Genomic DNA, 21292 nt, shown 5'->3' with positions numbered 1-21292 from the left:
GGAGAATTCCCAGGGGAGCATCCTGTGTGCCTCACCTTATTTATTCCCCAGAGAATTCCTGATCCACTGACCAGTTCCAGACCTATCCCACAGAGCTGGCAGTCCCCAAAATAGTACATTCTATCAAGGAGAAAGACTTCAGCTCAACTTGAGAGAGAGAAACCAGTGAGTTATGCCTGACACTGATAACTCCCATGGGAAAGGGCCATTGAAAATCATATTTTATGAGACCTGTTGCTGACAATAGGCTTTGGACATCAGCACGTGGATTTTTAGTCCCCTCATTATCATTTCTCTTATCTCAGGTAAATCAGGTATCCCTGGAATGTGAAAGATTTTCTAAAGACCTTGAGCTAAGGAAATTCCTCTTCTCTCTGGCTTTTTAATTTTAGCTTAGCTAAGTTTTTGCTTTCATGGTAAAGGTGGAAAAGTAGGCTCTGGTGGCTCATTTTTGCTTAACTAGCTAAGTAATAACTCCTTGAGGATTGGAGCCCTCATTCCTTTTCCATTCCCTGTGAGGAGGAGGAGCAGTTGTGCTCATTGCAAGTGGCTTTGCTTGGGATGAAGGTCAAGAATTAAAGGTGGGAAAATAATGGGAATAAAATGTTGAAAGTCTGCATTGTCACTCCTGGTGTGGCCGCTGTTCTAATTCCCCAATAATTGCAGTAGATTTTTGCAGTTCTTCTCCTTTGCAGCAAAGTTACCTCCAATTATTTGGACACATCTCAGTTTTGGGGGCATTTCTGGGCCCCTCATGACAGGAGAGACCCCGAGAGGCTGGAGAGTGTCCAGGGAAGGGAATGGAGCTGGGGAAGGGTTTGGAGCACCAGGAGAGGCTGAGGGAGCTGGGAAAGGAACTCAACCTGGAGAAAAGGAGGCTCAGGAGGGAATTTTCCTCTCTGGAATTCCCTGACAGGAGGGGTCAGCCAGGTGGGATTGGGATTTTTCCCAGGGAACAGGGACAGGATGAGGGGGAACAGCTTTAAATTATGCCAGAGGAGATTCAGGTTGGGTATTAAAAACAGTTCCTTGATGGATGGAAAGGGTTGTTCATCCCTGGCACAGCTGCCCAGGGCAGTTGTAGAATCCCCATCCCTGAAAGTGTTAAAAAACCTGTGGATGTGGCACTTGAGGTTCAGTGCTGAGCGTGGTGGTTGATGGTTGGACTCGATTGTCTTAAAAGTCTTTTTCAGCCTTAACAGTTCTGGGATTCTGTACCAGATTCTGTAAGTCTTAGAGGTAAAACAGTATTTTTCTTTGCTGTCCAGGATCAACAAATTTTAAGGTGTTTCTCCTGTTTATTTATTGTATTCCACTTTATTTCAATTATTAAGACTTCTGATAGTTAACATTACTGTGATTTTTTTCCATTATAATTATTGGATTGTTCTGGTTGGTGTTTAGATGAGATGATATCAGTGAATCTTTGGGATGTCAGTGGGTTTTAATTCTGTGACCATTGCTAACCTCAGACTTTTATTTTTATGTAAGACTGTTAATATTGCTTAAAATAGTTACACCTTTTGCATTCACTATGTTTCCTGCTGTCAAAAAAATTAAAAATTAATGCCTTTTTTTTTGTGTTTTGGCCTAGGAAGAAGAGGATGAAATGGACAGTTATCAGGTAAAAAATTAAAATTCTCTCCTACAAATGCAGAAGTTTTCAGATTAAAGCATATTAGAGGAAGAACTGAATGTTCTTAGGGATACTCAGGTGTTTTGGGGTTTTTTAAAAGGACATGAGCACTTGAAAAAAATCATTTTAAGGGCACATTAGCAGATGCCATAAGAGTGGGATGGTGTGGGGTAAGGATGAGTTCCTGACATGAAGACGCTAAACACTGCGGGGAGTGGTGAGGAGTGGGGTTTCCAGCTCCAGTGGTTGGTGAGTTTTGGAGTAGTTTGAGGGAAGAGAATTGTGTAAAATGAAAGGGTTTTTTCAGGTGGGTAGCACAGAAAAAAAGCTAAAGAGTTGGCAAGCAAAAATACTTCAAATAAAATCTGGAAAGTTGAAGAGTTTGGATGTGTCTTCTTCTTCTGCTTGAGTGTAGGATGAGCAGAAGGGTTTGTAGAAAATGTGCAAACCACAATCAGGAAGCTTTGGCTTTCCTGGGGCAATATTTAATGTGGGTTTTTTCCCCTTTTTAGGACAGGGATTTGGAGAGGCTCCGTCGGAAGTGGCTGTGTGCCTTAACAAAGCGCCAGGAGTACCTTGATCAGCAGCTGCAGAAACTCGTGGGGAAGCCTGGTAAGGAAAATGCTGCTAAAGGCAAAAGGCTGAGAGATGGGCACACACTTTTCATCTCAATATGTTGTCAAATTTAGAAAATATGTCCATGGAGAGTTGGATCTCTGAACTCAGCAGTAATTTGCTTTATTCAAGGGTGAAGTTAAAGTTGGAGAAGCCTCTCTGAAATTGTTTTGGGGTGTTTCTTTGTGTGCTGGGTTGTGAGCAGAGCAGACAAAGTCCCTGCCATGTGCCAGAGGCTCTCAGGGCTGCTGAGCTGTCCTGACTGCCCTCCTGACTCCTTGCAGATAAAACCGAGGACGACGCGGATCGGGAGGCTCAGCTCTTGGAGATGAGGCTGACCCTGACAGAAGAAAGGAATGCTGTGATGGTTCCTTCTGCTGGCAGTGGGATCCCTGGAGCTCCAGCAGAGTGGTAGGAACATCCATTCCCAGAGGAGGGATGTAAAAATGATGCACAGCCCATTCCTGCCTTTGGATTGTGGCCATTTTTTTTTCCTCTCCTTAATCTGGCCTCTGTACCCTGCATGAGCAAAGTTGTTAAAATTAGGCCTCTTGCTTAAATTATTTTATCAGGTTGTGTCTCTGAAATCCAGAAATGCTGTTTGGTAAACGGTGCTGTTATTGATCAGGGTGTAATTATAACCTTCTGGAAAAAAGGAATCAATATTTATTACCACTGCACTTGCCATTTAAAAAAATTAGCTAATATGTTAACTACCTAGTTCATTCACTTAAAAGGCTGCCCTCTCATCATAAAACTGCATCTCCAGGAGCATTTTGTTGCACTCCTGGTTTGAGAACAAACTCTGTTTAGTCAGCAAGTGTTCCATGTAATTTTCTGAACATTAAAAATAGTAGAGAGCACTAGACTGAGCCTGCTGTGCTGGATCAGCTGTGAGCAACAACTGCAGATAAGGATTTGGGGTTGTTTCACCTCAAACTCAACTTCAGTTGCTTGAAACTTCCTGAATATCTTTTCTGAGCAAGGCTCTAACAGTATTTATTGATGGAATTGAATGTCATGGAGTTTGAAGATGAAGTTTGTCGGAGCTTCTAAAACATTAAAAAAAGAAAAAAAGTTCTTGTTGGAAACACGTAACTTTCACATCAGTGTTTCATTGGGTTTGAAAACAGGGAACTTGCTCCAGGAAGAATCTGGTTTGCACCTGAGGAAATGTTCAGTATGATTCAAGCACTTTATATATTACAAGACTCTTGTTCACTATAAATTCATCAGTTTTGGATCAAGATGTGTTTTGTAAGAAAGAGTAATAACTGTGTGGAGTGGCAGCATCAGTGTTAGTTTACAAACTTTGAGACTGGCTTTTCTGATGCCCCATTTTCCCTGTCATCACTGCAGTAGAGAGGTTTGCATTTCATGAATGTGTGTGTCAGAGTAAATAAACTTAATTTTGCTATTAGCATTTAGGAGAGAGAAAACACTTCAGAAAGCAGAGGTCAAAGAAGATAATAATTCTAAGAGAGCTGATATAAAAGAAATACTAATTTATTTGAGTCTCTTGGAATCTGCAGCAGTAAATTAAAATAAAAGAGGTTTGCCAAGGTTATCAATGGTCTGGCTAAAGATTGCAGACTGAATGCAATGTCCTGGGGGTTTGGACCACCAGGGACGTGTGCTGGGTAAATCTCTCTTACTTTAAATGCCACCAGTGTCCCTGTCTTGTATTTTAGGACTCCTGTGGCTGGTATGGAAACCCACATTCCTGTTATATTCCTTGACTTGAATGGTAAGTGGTCCTTAAGATGGCAGAGTAATTTGGAAACAAACTTTGTCCAGCCACTGAGTGATATTTCAGAATTGAAGCAATCTCTTAAAATTAAAAGCCTGGAATGGCAGGTGGATTAATTGGAGAAGTGTCCATTTTTCCTGAAACATATTGTTTAATGTTTTTAAATAAATAATACTATGTATGGAAGGAACCACAGGGTTTTAATAATCCGTTGTTTCAGTGCATCCCAATGCAAGATCCAGTTTGAACAATGTATTTGTCACACGCTCCTACCAAAGATGGGAAGTTGGAACCAAGAAGCCCCAAAAACATCCAGGGAGCAATCAGTTAAATAAATCCTTGATGGGATGTTTAAAAGAGGGTTAACATTTGGGTGAGAGGGGTCAGGTGAGAAGGGGAGGTGACGCTCAGCCTGTTGGGAGGAGTCCTGGGCTGCAATCCTCTGGCACTGGTGGTTTGTCCATCTGGGACAGCACATCCATGGATCCAATGGCTTCAGAGAGGAGCTGGTTAATAATTCATGGGCAGGGAGTCCAGCCAGGACAGGCTGAGCTTCTCAAAGCCCAGATTAAGAGTTTGTTTAATCATGATTTAAAATTACTGTGTTTTCTCCTGTTCAACCAGCAGCTTATCTTAACAGCACCATGTATTTAATGCCAAATGAGCTCAGTGCTGAAAGGGGTGTTTGCCACAGGGGGAGATTCCTGCCCTTTATTAGGCACTTTGGAGTCTGTGTCCCCAAATCTTTGTGCACACTTTCTGTGTAGAAATTGGATATTTTTTTTTTAAGTGGAACAATTCAGCTTTAATTTTGTTGGTGAAGTCTAAGTAGCCATGGTGGGGAGCTGGGGATGAAAATGTGAATTCCTGACTTGCTGATGCTTTTTAAAAGGGGTGATTTCTTTGTGTTTCCTCACCCTCCACATCCCCTCCTGTTTGCAGCTGATGACTTCAGCTCCCAGGATAACCTGGATGACCCAGAGGCAGGAGGCTGGGATGCCACTCTGGTGGCAGAGGAGGAGGAGGAATTCTTTGAGCTGCAGATTGTGAAGCATCACGACAGTGAGGTAAGGGAAGCTGCAGACCAGGGAATTTCAGTCTTTTCATTGTTCTTTTTATATGTCCACATGTGAAAATAATACATCAAATAGGTCATAAAAGTGATAAAGCACTTGTTTCTCCTGTGAGCAACTGTTTTTTCAAGGAATATTCACTGAAAGTATAACCATGATTTGAAAAATAGTAAAACTCAAGGATCTCCCTTCATCCCAAAAACCTGAGATTCAGTTTGTATTTAACAAAGCAAAATCCCTGAGCAAATTAGAGTACAAAAGCTCCAGCTGAAGAACCAAGCAATCTTAATTGTTAACATTTTCACCTCTGCATTGTTACACTCATTATCCTCCATTTTGCCACATAATTCATAGTTTCACAATTTTACAATTGTTGGTTTATAATTTCTACTATTAGCTTTAGAATCTCTGACTTATTCCTTACAATTTTGCTCCTATGTGTTAATTGTTTTTTAGAGAAGCTTTATTCCTGGTAGTTCTGTTAGGGATTTTTTTTTGTCCTGATTAGAGCCTGGAAATTTGGCTCTCAGGCCATTTTTCTTATGGCTTGAGGATACACCATTTAAATCTTCATTAATACTTATATTTTAACATGCAAGAGGAAAAAATTCCAGCTTTTGCTGTATTGTTAGAAAGGCTTCAGCAAAGTTATTTCTCAAATACAGACAGGAGAATTTTGTGGTGTGATGGAAGATTTCCACTGCAATCTCTGTAGCTCTCTGGTTTATCTTAATAAATTAGGCCAAATGGTCCTGCACTTCTGCATATTTTATAATTTATTTGCAATGATCCTGGGTATTCAAAGATCTTTTTTCAAGAGGAAATGTTCCAGAGTTTGAGCAAGTTGGCATTTTTAATCCCAACATCTTCATTTGGCAAACTGATCTTGATTTTTAAATGGCCTCTTCTCAAGTGCAGGGATTTTTTTTCTTCACAGGGAGCGAAACGGAGAAGCCGACTCTCAAAATTTATGTATTATGTATTTTTGCTAATTATGCTTAATTAATTGCGGTTAATTATACACCTAATTATGCTTATTAGAGGATACATTTATTTTTTTTTTTCCCCCCCTTTTTGCAGGTGAAGGCAGAAGCCTCGTGGGACTCCACGGTCCACGACTGCATCCAGCTCAGCAAGGGGACGGCGGCGGAGGAGAGGGTTTACCTGATCGTCAGAGCCACCGTCCAGCTCAGCCACCCTGCAGAGATGCAGCTGGTGCTGCGCAAGCGCATCTGTGTCAACGTCTATGGCAGACAGGTACAGCTCCTGCAGCCCTTCCCACCTGCCAGGACTCACATTCCCTCCTCTCTCCCCCCATCTCAGCCTGGATGGAAGCACCGGATCAGCGGCGTCCAGCGAGGCTTTGAGCTGCCAGGTTGTTTTCCTGGTATCCCTTGTGTTGTGGATGATGACACAGCTTGTTTTTTTAAGGCATCTAAATATGAGAAATTCATTTTTTTCTTAACCACTAAGTGCTTTCTCACTGGAAAAAGAAGATTTAATTTCTCCTGAGCTCAGAATTTGTATTTTGCATAAAGGATCTTCTGTGTTTCCCTAGCCCTAACCATTTATATTTACACCTCCAGGTATTTAGAAATCAGCTAGGAATAGTTGGAGGACAGATCCCTTGTGTTAATTCACCAGAGTTAATCACTCTTGGTCCTTTATGTTTTCCAGCTGGTGCTCTTACAATAATGTGTAGGTAAGAGCAGGGTGTTTGATAAACGGCAGGCAGTGAAGTTGTCATTCCATTTGCAGCATCATGCCCTGAAAATAATATAAATCCTGAGACTGATGGGGGAGGAAGGAGTTTGTTCAGCACTGTCTGGGAATCCAGCCTCCCCTGGCAGTGATAATGACAAAGCAGAAAGCCTGGATTGTTATTCTGGTTGCACATCTGTAGTTAAAATCTGAAGCAAGAGCAAAGGGAAGAGATGTGGTCACACCCAGAAACCCTGAAGGCAACTCCCAGTGCTGGAAGTAGAACCCCAGTTCTTGGTGCTTCCATCAGGCAGAAGCTTTTTCTCAGCAAGGGAAGAGCAGTGAATTTTTTGTCATGTGGAATGAGAGACTGTATTGAACAGATCAATTGAATGTGCCAATAATCACAATCGGGTGAAGTCTTCATCAATTCTGTTTTCTACAGATTTAGTCAGTGCCGTTTTTTTACTTTCATCCGACCCAGAATCTTTGGCTTTCTTCCTGTTTTTCTAAAAACCCCCGTCAATAACCTTTCCTGGGAGTTTGTCTCAGCAGCATCTTTGAATGACTCATCTCTGCATTAATTCAACAGTCCAGTTCTTAACCCTGCAAGGCGCCAAGTCAGCATAAACAATGACCATGCCCCTTAAATCATTCTTCATAACGATCTCTTTGGTCAAGAATTTAATGTCTGTACTTGTCAATATTCAAGACAAGTCACCTAGGGCTCTGTCAGGAAAAAAAAGAAGCACCTCTAAAAGCAGCTGATGCTTGGTGAAACAGTCACCTTGCAAGGAAGGAAGTGACTCCTTCTCTGTATCCACAATAAGCAAGCAAATTATTTTTCCCAAGTTGAAGTCTTTGGCTCTTTATTGGTTAGCCTTTGGAGTTTGGGCTTCTTTCATTGTGAACTGTATTTATTTCAGCTGGGATCTGCTAATCCACATTTTCCTCATGTTTATTTCAGCTGGAATCTGTTAATCCACATTTTCCTCATGTTTCCTCCCCACAGGGTTTTGCACAGAGTTTCCTCCGAAGAATGTCGCCCCGAAGTTCCATCCCTGGCTGTGGCGTCACTTTTGAGATAGTCTCAAACATTCCAGAGGTGAGGTAGAAGCCAGAGTGTCTCAAATTGGCCAAGAGCCTCTAATTTTGTGCTTTCCCCCCTCGTTTTGAGCGTGCTGGCTCTTGCTGCTGCCAGCATAAACTGTGGTTTGTAAAAGATGGAGCCTGTTCCTTTACATGCTGTGACTTAGCAGCAGCCTCTGTCTCATCAGTGTCACTGTGGATTTTGTTGAGTGAGCATCTATTTGCTCAGGTCCTTGAAGAGGCAGTTTGAAGAAGGATGGGGGGGAAAAAGAGGGAGGAAAAATGGGCAGGTGAAGTGCCTGCTGCGGGGAGCACGAGAATCTGTGGAAAAAAAATAACAAAGTGGCTTTTTCTCAGTAATGTCTTTATGCAACTCTTGATTCCTGAGCATATTTCCAGTTAGATGCTAATCCTTTCTTTCCAAAGAGATGCTCGATCAGGGCACTTGTGAAAACATTAACACATGAAGAGCCAAAACTCTGATTGCTGCCTGGCTCTTTCATGTTCTGCTGCATTTTGCTCTCTGTGTTGAAATGCTTCTCAAGCAATGTTCTTTTTTTTTTTTCTTCTTGCAGCTCACTTGAAATTTTGTTTTCCTCTCAGGTTAGATAACGCCCCAAATGTGCTCAAGCACTTTTTAATTATGAAATATCTGAATGCAGCCCTTTTGCTAATTAATGGCAATGTCTTGCTGTGAGACTCTCAGAAAGAACCCAAAAAGCCTCAAAACAATAACCACGTACAGCTTGAGTTGTCTGTGACAGTGGCAGGAGCACCTGCGCAGGTTGCATGGTACAAGGTGTTTATTTGGATCAGAATCTTTGATTGGGTATTAGGAAGAAATTTAGAATTGGTATTAGGAAGAAATTTAGAATAGATATTAGGAAAAAATCTTTTATCCAAGGGTGGTGAGGCGGTGATTGCCCAGAGAGGTTCTGGACTCCCCATCTATGGAGGTGTCAAAGGCCAGGTTGGACAGAGCTTGGATCAACTTGGGATGGTGGAAAGAGTCCCTGCCCATGGCAGGAGGTGGAATGGGATGAGTTTTAAGGTTTCTTCCAACCCAAACTATTCCATGATTCTCATCTGGCCCCGAGCTTAAGGACAAACTGCGCTGAGCTGGTGCCGTGTGGTTTAAAAATGTGTTTTCTCTGGGAGTGACATGGGAAATTTTGGTTTTATTTTCAAGTTCTGCTCTCTTTTTTTGCCTCCCCAGGATGCTCAAGGGGCTGAGGAGAGGGAGGCACTGGCCAGGATGGCAGCAAACGTGGAAGATGCAGCTTCAGCTGACTCTGAAGCCTACATTGAGAAATACCTGCGGAGCGTCCTGGCCGTGGAGAACATCCTCACCCTGGACCGCCTGCGCCAGGTCTGGCTGCAGCAGGGAGTGCTGAGAACACTGTGTGCCCCCCAAACACCCTCCTGAGCGCACACAAACCACCCAAAAACGCCAAAACCCACCCCAGTGCACACCTCAGCCTCCCAAAGCGGGCCTGTGGCAAAGACCCAGGGGAGCAGAGATGTCCTGGCTCAGCTCCAGCACGGATGGGGATGGGAGTTCCCTGCTCAGGGCTCAGTTCTGGGGGGCCTGGTTTGGTTTTAAGGCTGTTCATTGCTAATTCTGGTTCAGGAAAAGGAGTTGTGGCCTTAGCTTTTGTGGTGGTGTTCACAGAGGTCCCAGGATGAGGGAAGAGATGGGAATGTTGACTCCGTGTTTCAGAAGGCTGGTTTATTATTTTATTATATATATTATATTAAAACTATACTAAAAGAATAGAAGAAAGGGTTTCGTCAGAAGGCTGGCTAAGAATAGAAAAAGAATGAATAACAAAGGCTTGTGACTGACCCAGACAGTCCAAACAGCTGGACTGTGATTGGCCATTAATTAGAAACAACCACATGAGACCAATCACAGATGCACCTGTTGCATTCCACAGCAGCAGATAATAATTATATAATTATAATAATATAATTATTGCTTACATTTTATTTCTGAGGCCTCTCAGCTTCTCAGCAGAAAAAATCCTAAGGAAAGGATTTTTCATAAAACATGTCTGTGGCAAGCTTTTGCTTTCTGAAGCTCTACCAATAGTTTCTGCAATTGCCAGTAGAATTTTTGTCACTTTGCCCACATTCTACTTTGAATTCACCAAAGCTATCCTGCCAATAAAAAAAAAGACATTGATTGGGTTAATTTTAAGTACTATAACTTGATCTGGTTATCAGGAAAAATACAGGAGAGAAAAACATTTGTTGAAAATTGTTCTCCTGGATATAAATTATGCAAGCACAAAGAGAAAAGTTATGCAAAGCAAGCTGGAGCTTGTGCCTGCCCACTATAAATTCACAGGGAAGTGAGATGCACTTTAAATATTGAAAGCAAGTTCCCTGTCATTTATAATTAGTTTAAAGGATTAAAATAGGAGCACAGCTAGGAAAGAGAAGTCTCAGTCTTTGCATCTCTGTCATCTCCTAGAATCAAGACTGCAAAATCCTACATGTGCCAATCAGCAAAATACCAGATGTTAAAATTTATCCATTCATAATTTTAGCCGCGTAAACTTTACAGACATCATCCAGTGCCACAAGGCAGCTCAGAAACATTTTACTTGTGTAGACAAAGCTGTCCTGGGATGCTCAGAGCTTTAATTCTTGCCAAATACACTTATTTGCTTCGTTTTGCTCTCTGTGACTGCCAGGAAGTTGCTGTAAAGGAGCAGCTGATGGGGAAAGGAAAACTCTACCGCAGGAGCCTGAGCTCCCCCAACGTGAATCGGGTGAGTTCTCCCTGCTGGCATCTCCAGCAGCTCCACTCTTCATTCTCAGGTGCTGGAGTCATGGAATAGAGCAGTGAATTTCCTTCTTTTTGACCCCTCTGTGCTTGTTTTTTTCCCCCTGAACAATGGAGGTTTTTCATTTCCTTTCCAAGTTGAAGGGGTTTTTTTTCTCATTTTGTTTAGAAGATTTGAAAACACATTACAAGTATATGCTGAACTTAAGGTTTGTACCAGTGTTGTGCATAAAAATGAGACTTCTTCTACCCAAAATTTGGAAAGAAAACAATTGATAGAACTAGTAATCAAACTAATGACAAATTCTGGCTCCTCCCAGCTCAAGAATTAAATTTTCACCTTTAATTTCTTGGATTTTGTGTCTGCTTTAACCACAAAACTGTTTCTTTTCAGCATTACTAGCCAAGAGGCATAGTTATGAATTTTTTGAAGTTCTTGTTAAGAAATAATTCTGCTTCTTTTAACTCTTCCAGCTTTCTGCAAGCCGCCAGGATTTAGCCCCCCCTTATAACCTGAGCAGTAACAGGGTGAGTATCTGCAGATCTCCTGGGAAAACTGGGGAAAAAAAGGAAATTTCTCTATTCTACCAGTGATTAGGAGCATAAAAGGGAAATATCTGTGAAAAATGGGCCACCCCCCATGTGCTCCTGGATCCTTGGGGCAGAAATAGGTTTGGATGTGCTGCTCTGGGGAAGTTCCCAGCTCTTGTCCCAGCCCCTGTGGGATGCTCAGGAGCATTTTCCAGCTTTAAAACTTCTCCAGAGCTTTCACCTGGGTGGAGGGAAAAATTCTGGGAGAAAGGAAGAGTTTTGGGTCCCTATGTCAGTTCAAGTCCAGCTCTAGACAGAATAAAGGCTGTGAAGAAAGTTCCTGACCTCCCCGTGGTCCTAAACTTGTGGTGGGTTATAATTCAGCTCATTTTAAACATCTAAAGCCCATCTAAAAACACCACTAGAGACCCAAAGCATTCCTTAAAAGGGTGAAAAATTAAATTTAAGCTTATTTTCCAAATCCTAGATCAACTGAAGGATCTCCTCCTGATAGATATTCTGCCCAGCAAGCGTGGAGTCATTTTGAGGGGGAGAATCTGGTGGTGACAAGGCATTTTAATGCATAATGCAGTTGCACAGAATAATAGAATTTTGATGTAGTGCTCCAGCATTGGTTGCTAAATCTGCTACATCTGATCCATGGAGAGAATGCTAAAATATGTGCAGGTGATAAAGTGTTTGTAGCAACTTCTGTCTGGAGAGAACTGTGGGGTGTTTCGATACTGCAAGGTTTTTAAAGCAAAAATTAAAGATTAGGATTCTTAATGATTTCTGTTTTTCTCCTCCCTTCCCCTCGATGATTTCTTTCATTGCATGTTTCAGAGTCCAAAGGTCCCAGCAGAGGTAATGCATTAGGTCCACCTAATGAGTGGGATAATAATTTTTATCTCACTATAAAGTTGATTTTGCTCACTCACACGCTTTCATTTCCTGCTTTGAAGATGCTGCTGGTGGTGCCTCATTTGCATAGCACAGAGCAAACGAGTTTTTTCCATTGAAATGCTGTCATTAATGCAGTGTGAACTGGTACAAAGCAGAGAACTTTTCTCCTTGGGTGCATCTGATGGGTTCTTACAGAGCTGGAGCTGTTCAGTGCCATCTCTCACAGATTTTTTGGACAGGGTGAAGTCGTTGCAGAAATAACTCCCTCTCAGCTGAAAAAAAATAGACATGAAAGCAAGCAAATATCTAAATATCTGCCAGTGAATATTAGCCCGGAGATGGGATAAACATTGAGACTTTCTCTCAAATCTTGCTCAGCCTTTATGGCTTTTGTAGTTCAGTGTGAGCAACTCTTGATTTCTCTGAACAAATGACTTTATAATAATAACTGAGCCAATGGAAAACATGCTTTTCCTTAGTTTTGTGGTAGTGCTCTCAGAGGAATGACCCCGTTTCCCAAGCTTTGGTTAGCTGGAATCGTTGGCAGTGGTTTGCATGAGGTTTTGCAGCTCTTGGCCGTGGCTGTAGTTGCTGCCAGACTCTGTGCTGCAGGAATGTGGAGCTGAGGTGGTGGAGCTGCTCCCCTTGCTTGCAGTGAGCTTCAATCCAAGGCACTTGTTCCTCAGGACATGGAGATGGGACCTCCCTGGCTGGGAATTCCTGGTTTTCAAGGGATCTCTGGTTCCAGGCCACGTTGGGCAGGGCTTGGCACAGCCTGGCTTAGTGGAAGTGTCCCTGCCCATGGCAGAAAGGGGAATTTAAATTTGGTGATCTTTAAACCCTCCCAACCCAAACTTATTTTGTCATGCCACGATCTAGTTTCAATAAGATGAGCAAAAGCTTTTGTAATCCCAGTGAAACATTTAACAAATCCTTAAATGTCCCTGTAGCACCTGGACCTCACAGAGCTCGCTGGTGAGATCAGTCCTGTCCAGTTTAGCATAAAGGACCTGAGAAGAGCTTGACAGGCTGAGTTTTGGTTAAGCTGGATGTCTTTGTCCCTTGGTGAGAAATTTGGTGGCAAAGAAGTCTTCTCCAGCAGTCATGGATTGTTATTTTATTGTCATTTTACCAGGAATTGGCTGTTGTTTATTATAATAAGCCAATCCCAAACAGTGATTTAATGTATCACAGGAAAAAGCAGTCACAGGACAGTAACAACACCTGAACTGGGTGCAGAATATTTTGCACATTCCATAATATTCCTTTTCTTAACTTTTATTCCATTTCTTTATTTCTCTCTCCAATTATTGTTCCTTGCATCCCTGCTGCCTTTACCATGGATTTTTAGCTTTGTGGAAAGGGCTCCTGAGTCTCATTCATTCCTCTATGTCAAGCACCATCCATGCTGGTAAAATTTGGGATTTGCTCCATTCTCCATCACTCAGAAGAGCCAGGATTCATTCCCCTGTTAAAAAAAAAAAAAAAATAATATTCTTGAGTTGAAATAAGCATTAAAGATGGTGTGAATGCAACTACAACAGGCAGCTCAGGAATTTGAAGATTTAAGGCATGCATTAATCTTGTCAGTAAAAACATGGATGGGAGGTCACATCCTCCTGAAGAGCTGGAAAAGTTCATCTCCAGGACTGGAGCAGAGGTGTGGGATTGGCACATTTTGGGGAATAAAGCACCTTAAAGAGTCTCCCAGTGTGCTGAGAGCACAGGGGTTCCGGGGAGCAGGATGGCTCACACTGAGCTCTGCATTCCTGGGAATTTTTAATTTCTGAATTTACTTCAGAAGAGTTTTATGGACTTTCATGTTGTCAGCAGGACTGACCTGAACCTCTAGGTGCTGTCTGCCTGCTTAAATGAGAAAGAGGCAATTTTTACTCCTGTTGTCACTGCAGATGTGGAGAGAGTGAGATGAGTTTGATTTCTCCTTGCACATCAAGTGGTGCAGGAGTATTGAGTATCTTAGTCTTGATATCAGATACAGGGGGTGAATTTTCATGTTCAAGGGGGCTTTTGTTGGAAATTTATTTTAATTTAATTCAATTTAATTCATAATTTAAAAACTGAGTTGACTAAACTGGATTAATCAGAGGCACAATGAATGGAAGGCATCTCTGAGGTGTTTCACAGATCAGACTAAATCACATAGCGATGAAAAATATCACGAGTTGCTCTTAAAACACCTCTGATAAAAGCATTTTGTCTTGGACAGTTGTCCTTCCTTTCCCAAAGGCCCAGGATTTGTTGCTCAAACTCCAAGTAAGACAAGATGATGTCATTAAACCTTCAGGTTTTTCTGGAAACCAGAGTTTTTTTCAGCAAATTGTGAATTGAACTTGAATAATCCTGCTGTTCATGAGAACAAGTGCCTTTTGTCCCAGCTGTGTGTCCCAGCTGTTTGCTTGTGTCCCAGTGCTCCATGGTCACCTTTTCCCAAACCTTTTCTGAACTGCTGAAATAATAAAAACACAAGAATTATTCATTTCTCTTACCCAGTGGCTGCATTTTAATGGTCTGTCAACTTCAAGGAAAGATTTGTCAGGTAAAGCCTGAGATGACTTAGGTAGTGATCATCCCTACCTGCCCTAAAGGTTTTGTGCATGAAATAAATCCCCTGGGGTTTTTCATGGAGGATGTGTGGAAGAAGGGAAGGCAGAGGAGAAGAAGGAGAAGGTTTTATAAAAATAAACCATTTATAAACAGCATTAAAACACATCAAGGGACGTGCATTCTTCTGGTGGCTACTTGGATTTGTTAAATTAAATCACTTGACCTCTGTTTGGTCACTTGGCAGAGAGCAAATATATTCATGAAATGATGACTCCTCTGGGCAAATGATTTATAAGTTTCCTCTCTTTCTCTCACCACCCTTCTTGAGAGAGAAGAGATTCACAGCACTTAAAAAATTATAATAAGAATAAACTTAAAACTTGTAGTGGTGCACAAAACAACTCAGGGGAGTGCTGGATGACATCCAGATAGAAAACCTGGAAACTTCATCAAGTTAATATAGTTTATGATTATTTTTATTTTAGTGAGATTGACATGGGTTATCTTTCAACCCAGTTTAGTAAAATCATTCATGAATTTCCTTTTCCCTCTGCAGAGTAGTTGACACTTCAGTTGTCTGTGGTATTTTCTTTTCCAAATGTTTCTGCACCTGTTGCCCTGACTAACCTAATTTTGATGGTTTGTTGTCATCTCAGAGCTGAGGGTCCCAAATCTGACCTTCAGGCTAAAACTGATCACTCCAAAGCAAATGCAATTCAAAAACCCGACATGCCTTAAGTAAACAACCACACAAATCCTTTTCTCATTCCTGTTCCCAGGACCTTCATTTTATTTCTCCTGGCAAAATACTTAAAATTACATAGAAAATGTGGTCATCTAGTATCAAAGCTGAAGCAAAATTCCTAAAAGATGCTATAAAAAAAAGCCTTTTCCTACAGAAAAAGTCACCAAATGCTGCCATTCTTTCTGTGCAGGATGAATATTCTGAAAGGATTCTCCTAGTTCTTACCTACTCCATTTTTTCAGCATTCCCCAAACAGGGCTAGAAAGTCAAGATATTGCTTGAAACCATTTTGCTCTTGGAACAGTCAGTGAAGGGCACTTCTGACTCAACAGATCATGACTCAGAAAATTATTTAGTTGCTCTTTACCTGCACTGAGTGCCTGTTGTAGTAAGCTACAAAACTCTTGAGTATTTGTAATATTCTTTCTGTTTCTTCTTTTTCTGTGGCCTCCAGGAGCACTTGGGCTTGGTTCAAGATGTGGCACCTTGATCCATCTGTCTTTTTAAGTGGATCACTGTCCCAAGATCCAAAAGGATCACTAATCAAGCTTTATATTCTCCAAAAATGAAGCTTTCAGATGCTTTTCACTCTTCCATAGCTCTTTTTCCTAATCCAGTGCCAACATCAACCAGGCTGATGGCAGACTAAGCCAGGAGGCAACAAAACCAAGATTTCAAGATTATTTTGATTCTTGTGCTATTTGGTCTGAGTCTTCTATTTTTTTATTAATCTCTGCACATGATAAGGCAAGCTGAGAGAAATCTGCACTAACAGAAACATGAAAGCCAAAAAAAAAAAAAATTAAAAATAGAGTTTTGGGATGAGGAATAGGAAAAAAGCATTTTGTGGAATTTTCCAGCCTCAGACATGACTCTTGGATGTGTGTAAGACATAAATGAGTTGCAGGTCAAAGATGATGCTGGAATTGGAGGTTTAAAAGCATGGGCAGAGCAGGAAGCTTCCAAGAAGGGTTTAAACACCAAAGTCCTCAAAACCAGCAGATTAACAAACTCCTGCTGGCCTCCATCAGCTTCACTTCCAGGATGATGCCTCAGTGACCTCAGACACCCATCAGTTATCCCAAATTTGTCTTCCCAGTTATCCCAAATTTGTCTTCCCAGCTGCAGCACCCGGAGCAGGAGGGCTGAGGACAGGTCCTGCTCTGCCCAAGTGAGGTTACTTGCTATTCAAAGCAGGAGCAGCTTCCCTGGGACTGACTTATAGATCCAGATGGAAATGATTCTTGCCCTGGGCTGCTCACCGTGACCTTCAACCCAGTGGAGAAATCTATTCCTCCTATCCTGGCTTATTTATTATTTGTGAAACATTCATGACTTCAAGTTCCAGTTAAGATTAGTTTGGCTGCCTGTCATTATTTTTATGTTCAAGGTCAGATTAATTCCTTGCATCCAGCAGTGGGGAGCTTCTTGAAAAAGCACATTTTCCCCCTCTTCCTCCAGGAAAAAATACACTAAACTTATGGTCTAGGATGCAGCAGGTCATTCCATCCCTTGTAACTCCTGCACCTTTTTACTGTGAAAGTATTTCTCTTCCTGTTACGTGTTTCAAAACACAAGCAAAATTCAGGTGTACAATAAAATCCAGATTTTGCACCAACTACAGCACAACTCTTCACCAAAAAAAAAAAAAAAAGAGGGATTAGATTTCAGTTTTTATCAGGGATTAGACTTCAGTGGTTTTTTGGCTGCACCATCCTGTCCTTGCAACCTCTGATTGTGGAAAGGTGAAGCCTTGCAACCTCTGATTGTGGAAAGGTGAAGCTTTGCAAGCTCATCCTGAGAACATTTTGCCACCTGAACAGGACAACACTTTCCCACAAGACCCTGAGACTTCTTGAAGAGTCTGAGCCTGGACTTTTTTGACCCATAGGCTCATAAATGGGTATTGAGTTGCCTTCAGGTCTTCTATAAATTAGGAAAATCAGAAGGAGCTGCTTTGGCAGTTTGATTTTGCATGTGTGCCTCCCTCAGACATTTTCAGGACAACCCTGTGGAATTTTGGTTTCCCTTCCAGCTCTGCACACTCAGTTTGGTGAAGCAAAACCAAGCCCTGTCCTGCATCCACATGAAACTTCAGCAGAGCCACACCCTGGCCAGTCACTTGGAGTAATCACTGCAGGCAAATTTATAAATTATTTTGCCTAGCAAGATGGAAGTGTAAATAAAAAATGGATTTGGACACACAGATTCTTGACACTCAAGTGCTGCTGTGAAACCGTGACCTGGGGTTTCTCTCTGTCTTTGTCACTGAGCTGATTTCTGGCTGTGAGGTTGAGAGGAAAGTTCCAAAACCACAGTGAACCTATGTAAAAGCGAGAGAAATGACCTCTGGTGTGTGGGATCCATGGGAAAACCCAACCAGAGAGCCCTGGGATCTTGGGAAGGCAAAGGAGCTGCTCTTTTCCCTGTCTCTGTTTCTTCCTCATCTTCATCAGGGCTGAAAATAACATTGTTTGATCTTCAAAACCCTAACCTGTCCTCATCTTCTTTGCCCTTCTGTCCACAGCTTGGATATTCCAACTTTCTCTTTCCCAAAAAACTTTGCAGTGCCACAGTTGCTTCCTCTTGATCTGTTTAACTCCTTCTCCAAGCACAAACATCCAGCCTTTAGGTCTTGTATTTCTTGTCTTGTTTAAAGCTCTGTCCTCACCCTTTTTCCTGGCACTGCTTCCACTTCTCCTGAGTAGTTACACAAAATATTCAGGAATTTTGGGCAGACAGCACCGTATTATTTTCACCTGGTTGTAACTTCCACAACACAGCAGCACAAGTGAGTGAAATAGTACAGCTATGAGGTCTAGAAATAAAAATAAACTTTTTCTGTGCCTTAGTGCTGAGGGTGCTCATCTTTGCAGGGCTGGGTGTGCCAACTAAAAGCACCTTTGGGGAAGGGTCTTTCCTCAGCTCTGGCACTCTGAGCTTGGCAGAGGGGCTGTGCAGGATTGCTGTGCTCCTGCTCTTGTGCTAGCTTGGAAAAAAACCTCTTTTTTTTTTTTTTCCCCTCTAGGGTCGATGGGAGAGTCAGCAAGATGTGTCCCAAGGTGCCACAAACTCCAGTAGAGGCATTAGTCCATCTCGTACCTCCCTGCCAGGCTCTGGGCAGCAGAACCACTCCCCTGATGCAGGTAAGGCTCTTCTTCAGCTCAGAAAGCTCCCCATGTCCAGGTAAGGGTCCTCCTACAGCTCAGAAACTCCCCTGATCCAGGTTAGGCTCTTCTTCAGCTCTGAAAACTCCCCATATTCAGGTAGGGCTTTTCTTCAGCTCTGAAAACTCTCCTGATCCAGGTAAGGCTTTTCTTCAGCTCTGAAAGCTGCCCTGATCCAGGTAGGGCTCTTCTTTAGCTCAGAAAATTCCCCTGATCCAGGTAGGGTTTTCTTCAGCTCAATAAACTGCCCTCATCCTGGTAGGGCTCCTCTTTATGTCACAAAACTCCCCTGATCCAGGTAGGGCTTTTCTTCAGCTCAGAAAACTCCCCTGATCCAGGTGGGGCTCTTCTTTATGTCACAAAACTCCCCCGATGCAGGTAAGGGCTTTTCTTTATGTCACAAAACTCCCCTGATTGAGATAAGGCTCTTCTTTTTGTCACAAAACTCCCCATATCCAGGTAAGGGCTCTTCTTCAGCTCACAAAACTGCTGATTTAGGTAAGGGTCCTCCTACAGCTCACAAAACTCCCCTGATCCAGATAAGGTTCTTTTTTATGTCACAAAACTCCCCTCATCCAGGTAGGGCTCTTCTTCAGCTTAGAAAACTCCCCTGATCCAGGTAAAGCTCAGGAAACTTCCTAAATGTGGGATAAAGTCACTGCTAAATAAAGTCCCAGCTCCTGAGTGTCACTACAAGTCAGAGAGTGCTTTACCTTGGCTAATTCTTTGACCACAGAAGTCATCTTAGAAAAGAAGATTTAAAAGTTAAAGCTTGGGTTAAAACTTCTTTTAAAAAAAAGTTTTAATTTTTTTTTTCTAGAGGGTTTTGGATCAGCTTTGGGTTCCCCCCCCCCTTTCTCCAAAGAATAATTCTTTCCATGTATGAGTATTTTGTTTTACCAACAGGTATTGGTAGCCTGGCTGCTTCCTACCTGAATCCTGTCAAGTCCTTGGTGCCTCAGATGCCGAAGCTGCTCAAGTCCCTGTTCCCTGTGAGAGATGAGAAGAAGGGCAGGCAGAGCTCTCCCCTTGCACAGCAGGTAAGGCATTAAATCACCCACAAAATCCAATATTGGTGAGTGCTGCTGGCCTGGCTGGCAGGGAGATGTTTTAGAAAAGTTGTTGCAGAGCAAACCAAGATTTCATCCATTTCCCCTCCATCCTGTCCAGGGCTGGTGGAGCTGCTGGAACTTATTGACACACACTCAGCCCACTTGGCTTTTTCCAAGTGCCAGCTCCACTCCCAGGGTGATTTATGGGCCTCCCACTCGCAGCAACAATGGTAAAATTTATGAAGGGCACTTAGTGTTGTTTGTGTATTGCCAGGAGGAAAATGTAATTCTGTTTTTAATTCCTTATTTCATATCTCCACCCCTCACCCCAGCTCGTGTCACCTTTTACATCTTTCCCTGTGTACTTGGGGCAGTTGCTTTTGTTCATTTTTATCTTTTCCACATGTCAGGGAAGCATTTGATTTCCTTTTTTTGTCTTTTGGATGTTGTGCTGAAAGCTCCCACCTGCTCCAGATGTGGCTGCTGTGCTCTGAGCAGAAGTTGATGCACAGTCAAGCTCGCTGGAAAAACACTTTGGTCTTTAAAAAAAAAACACCAGATGAAATAATGAATCCCATTATAAATCATGTAATCTCCTTTATTTATGAGAAATACTTATTTATAAAGGAATATTTCCCTCTAGAGTAAATTTTGAAGGTTTAACAAACTGTTTTGAAGATGAATCTGGAGCCAGATCTGGTGTGAAAGTTTTTGGGATTCCATTCTGTCCGTGCTGGCTCTGCTCTCACCCTCTTCCTTTGCCTGGAGTTCTGGAAGCTCATCTCTTATTAACTCAGACTTTTCTTCACCTCTTGCCATGCAGGCAAACATTTTAAAGAATATCTTCCTCCAAACAATCCCTAAAATCCCTTTTTTTTTTTTTTTGTGGATGAATCCAGATCTTTTGTTTGCTACAACAAAACTTGCTGTTACAAGAACATCCCAGGAAGCTGTTTTGGCATAATAGAAATACAGTAAAATATTAAATAGATAGAGCAAAAATAAATCTACTAACACTTAAATATTTTTAAAAGAAATTCCTGGCACATGTAACACAAATAAGAACAAGGCAGGTTTAAAATATTCTTAGCTTGATTGGGGATTCATTTTACATTTTAATCTCACCTTTTGCTGGGTGCTGAGGCTGGAATTGTACAAGCCCCCTCATCTAGGAACTGTAGAGAATTAAAATGAAGGTGGTGACTTTCTTTAAAGGTATTTGGGTATGGAAAGATGCAAATAGGTGCTCTTACAATTGCAGTGAGAGCCTTTCACACCTTCTTGAATCCTCAGTGAATCAGTGAGAGCTGAGAGGAGAAACAAGGCCTAATTTCCTGCCTCTAGTCTAACCACCTGTTCCCACTCCTTTCCTGTTCAAGATCAGTCCTGGATGATTTGTCTAGAAATCAAGTTTTAAACTACAGAGACGTCTCTTTAATGAGATTCTAGTTTATGTTATGGATTAGTATGGAAAGTCAACCAGGTCATGAAATCAACAATTTTTAATAGGAGGGAAAATGCTATTAATGTTTTGTTTTTTAAAAAAATAAAGAGGAGTAGGTGATGTTTCAGTGGTTGCACTGGAGAGCAGCCCAGGGTTTCCATGACCAGTGGGTCTGTGTAATGTAATAAAATGTTAGAATTATTCTCTACTTTCAGGTTTTGCAATGGAAC

The 21292-nt window shown here is 41.9% G+C and overlaps 1 protein-coding gene across 5 annotated transcripts in view; it reads left to right on the top strand.

The window, feature by feature from the left end:
- KIF13B (kinesin family member 13B) overlaps nucleotides 1-21292 on the top strand; it is a 124340-nt gene that overhangs the window by 86239 nt on the left and 16809 nt on the right. For 3 of the 5 annotated variants that reach the window (XM_074536475.1, XM_026797053.2, XM_074536478.1), the window contains 13 exons: nucleotides 1595-1624; nucleotides 2149-2248; nucleotides 2536-2662; nucleotides 3943-3998; nucleotides 4944-5068; nucleotides 6155-6331; nucleotides 7788-7880; nucleotides 9081-9233; nucleotides 10564-10641; nucleotides 11130-11183; nucleotides 12030-12050; nucleotides 18428-18545; nucleotides 19473-19606. In XM_074536475.1, the coding sequence (XP_074392576.1) occupies nucleotides 1595-1624; nucleotides 2149-2248; nucleotides 2536-2662; nucleotides 3943-3998; nucleotides 4944-5068; nucleotides 6155-6331; nucleotides 7788-7880; nucleotides 9081-9233; nucleotides 10564-10641; nucleotides 11130-11183; nucleotides 12030-12050; nucleotides 18428-18545; nucleotides 19473-19606 (1266 nt within the window). The remainder of the gene's footprint in view (nucleotides 1-1594; nucleotides 1625-2148; nucleotides 2249-2535; nucleotides 2663-3942; nucleotides 3999-4943; nucleotides 5069-6154; nucleotides 6332-7787; nucleotides 7881-9080; nucleotides 9234-10563; nucleotides 10642-11129; nucleotides 11184-12029; nucleotides 12051-18427; nucleotides 18546-19472; nucleotides 19607-21292) is intronic. The other 2 variants (XM_074536477.1, XM_074536476.1) reach the window with 1 other exon arrangement.

This window comes from Zonotrichia albicollis, chromosome 3 (genome assembly GCF_047830755.1).
Source record: "Zonotrichia albicollis isolate bZonAlb1 chromosome 3, bZonAlb1.hap1, whole genome shotgun sequence".
NCBI classification, from domain to species: domain Eukaryota; kingdom Metazoa; phylum Chordata; class Aves; order Passeriformes; family Passerellidae; genus Zonotrichia; species Zonotrichia albicollis.
Note: the sequence above shows the minus strand (reverse complement) of the source record. Positions and strands in the feature narration are given on the sequence as shown.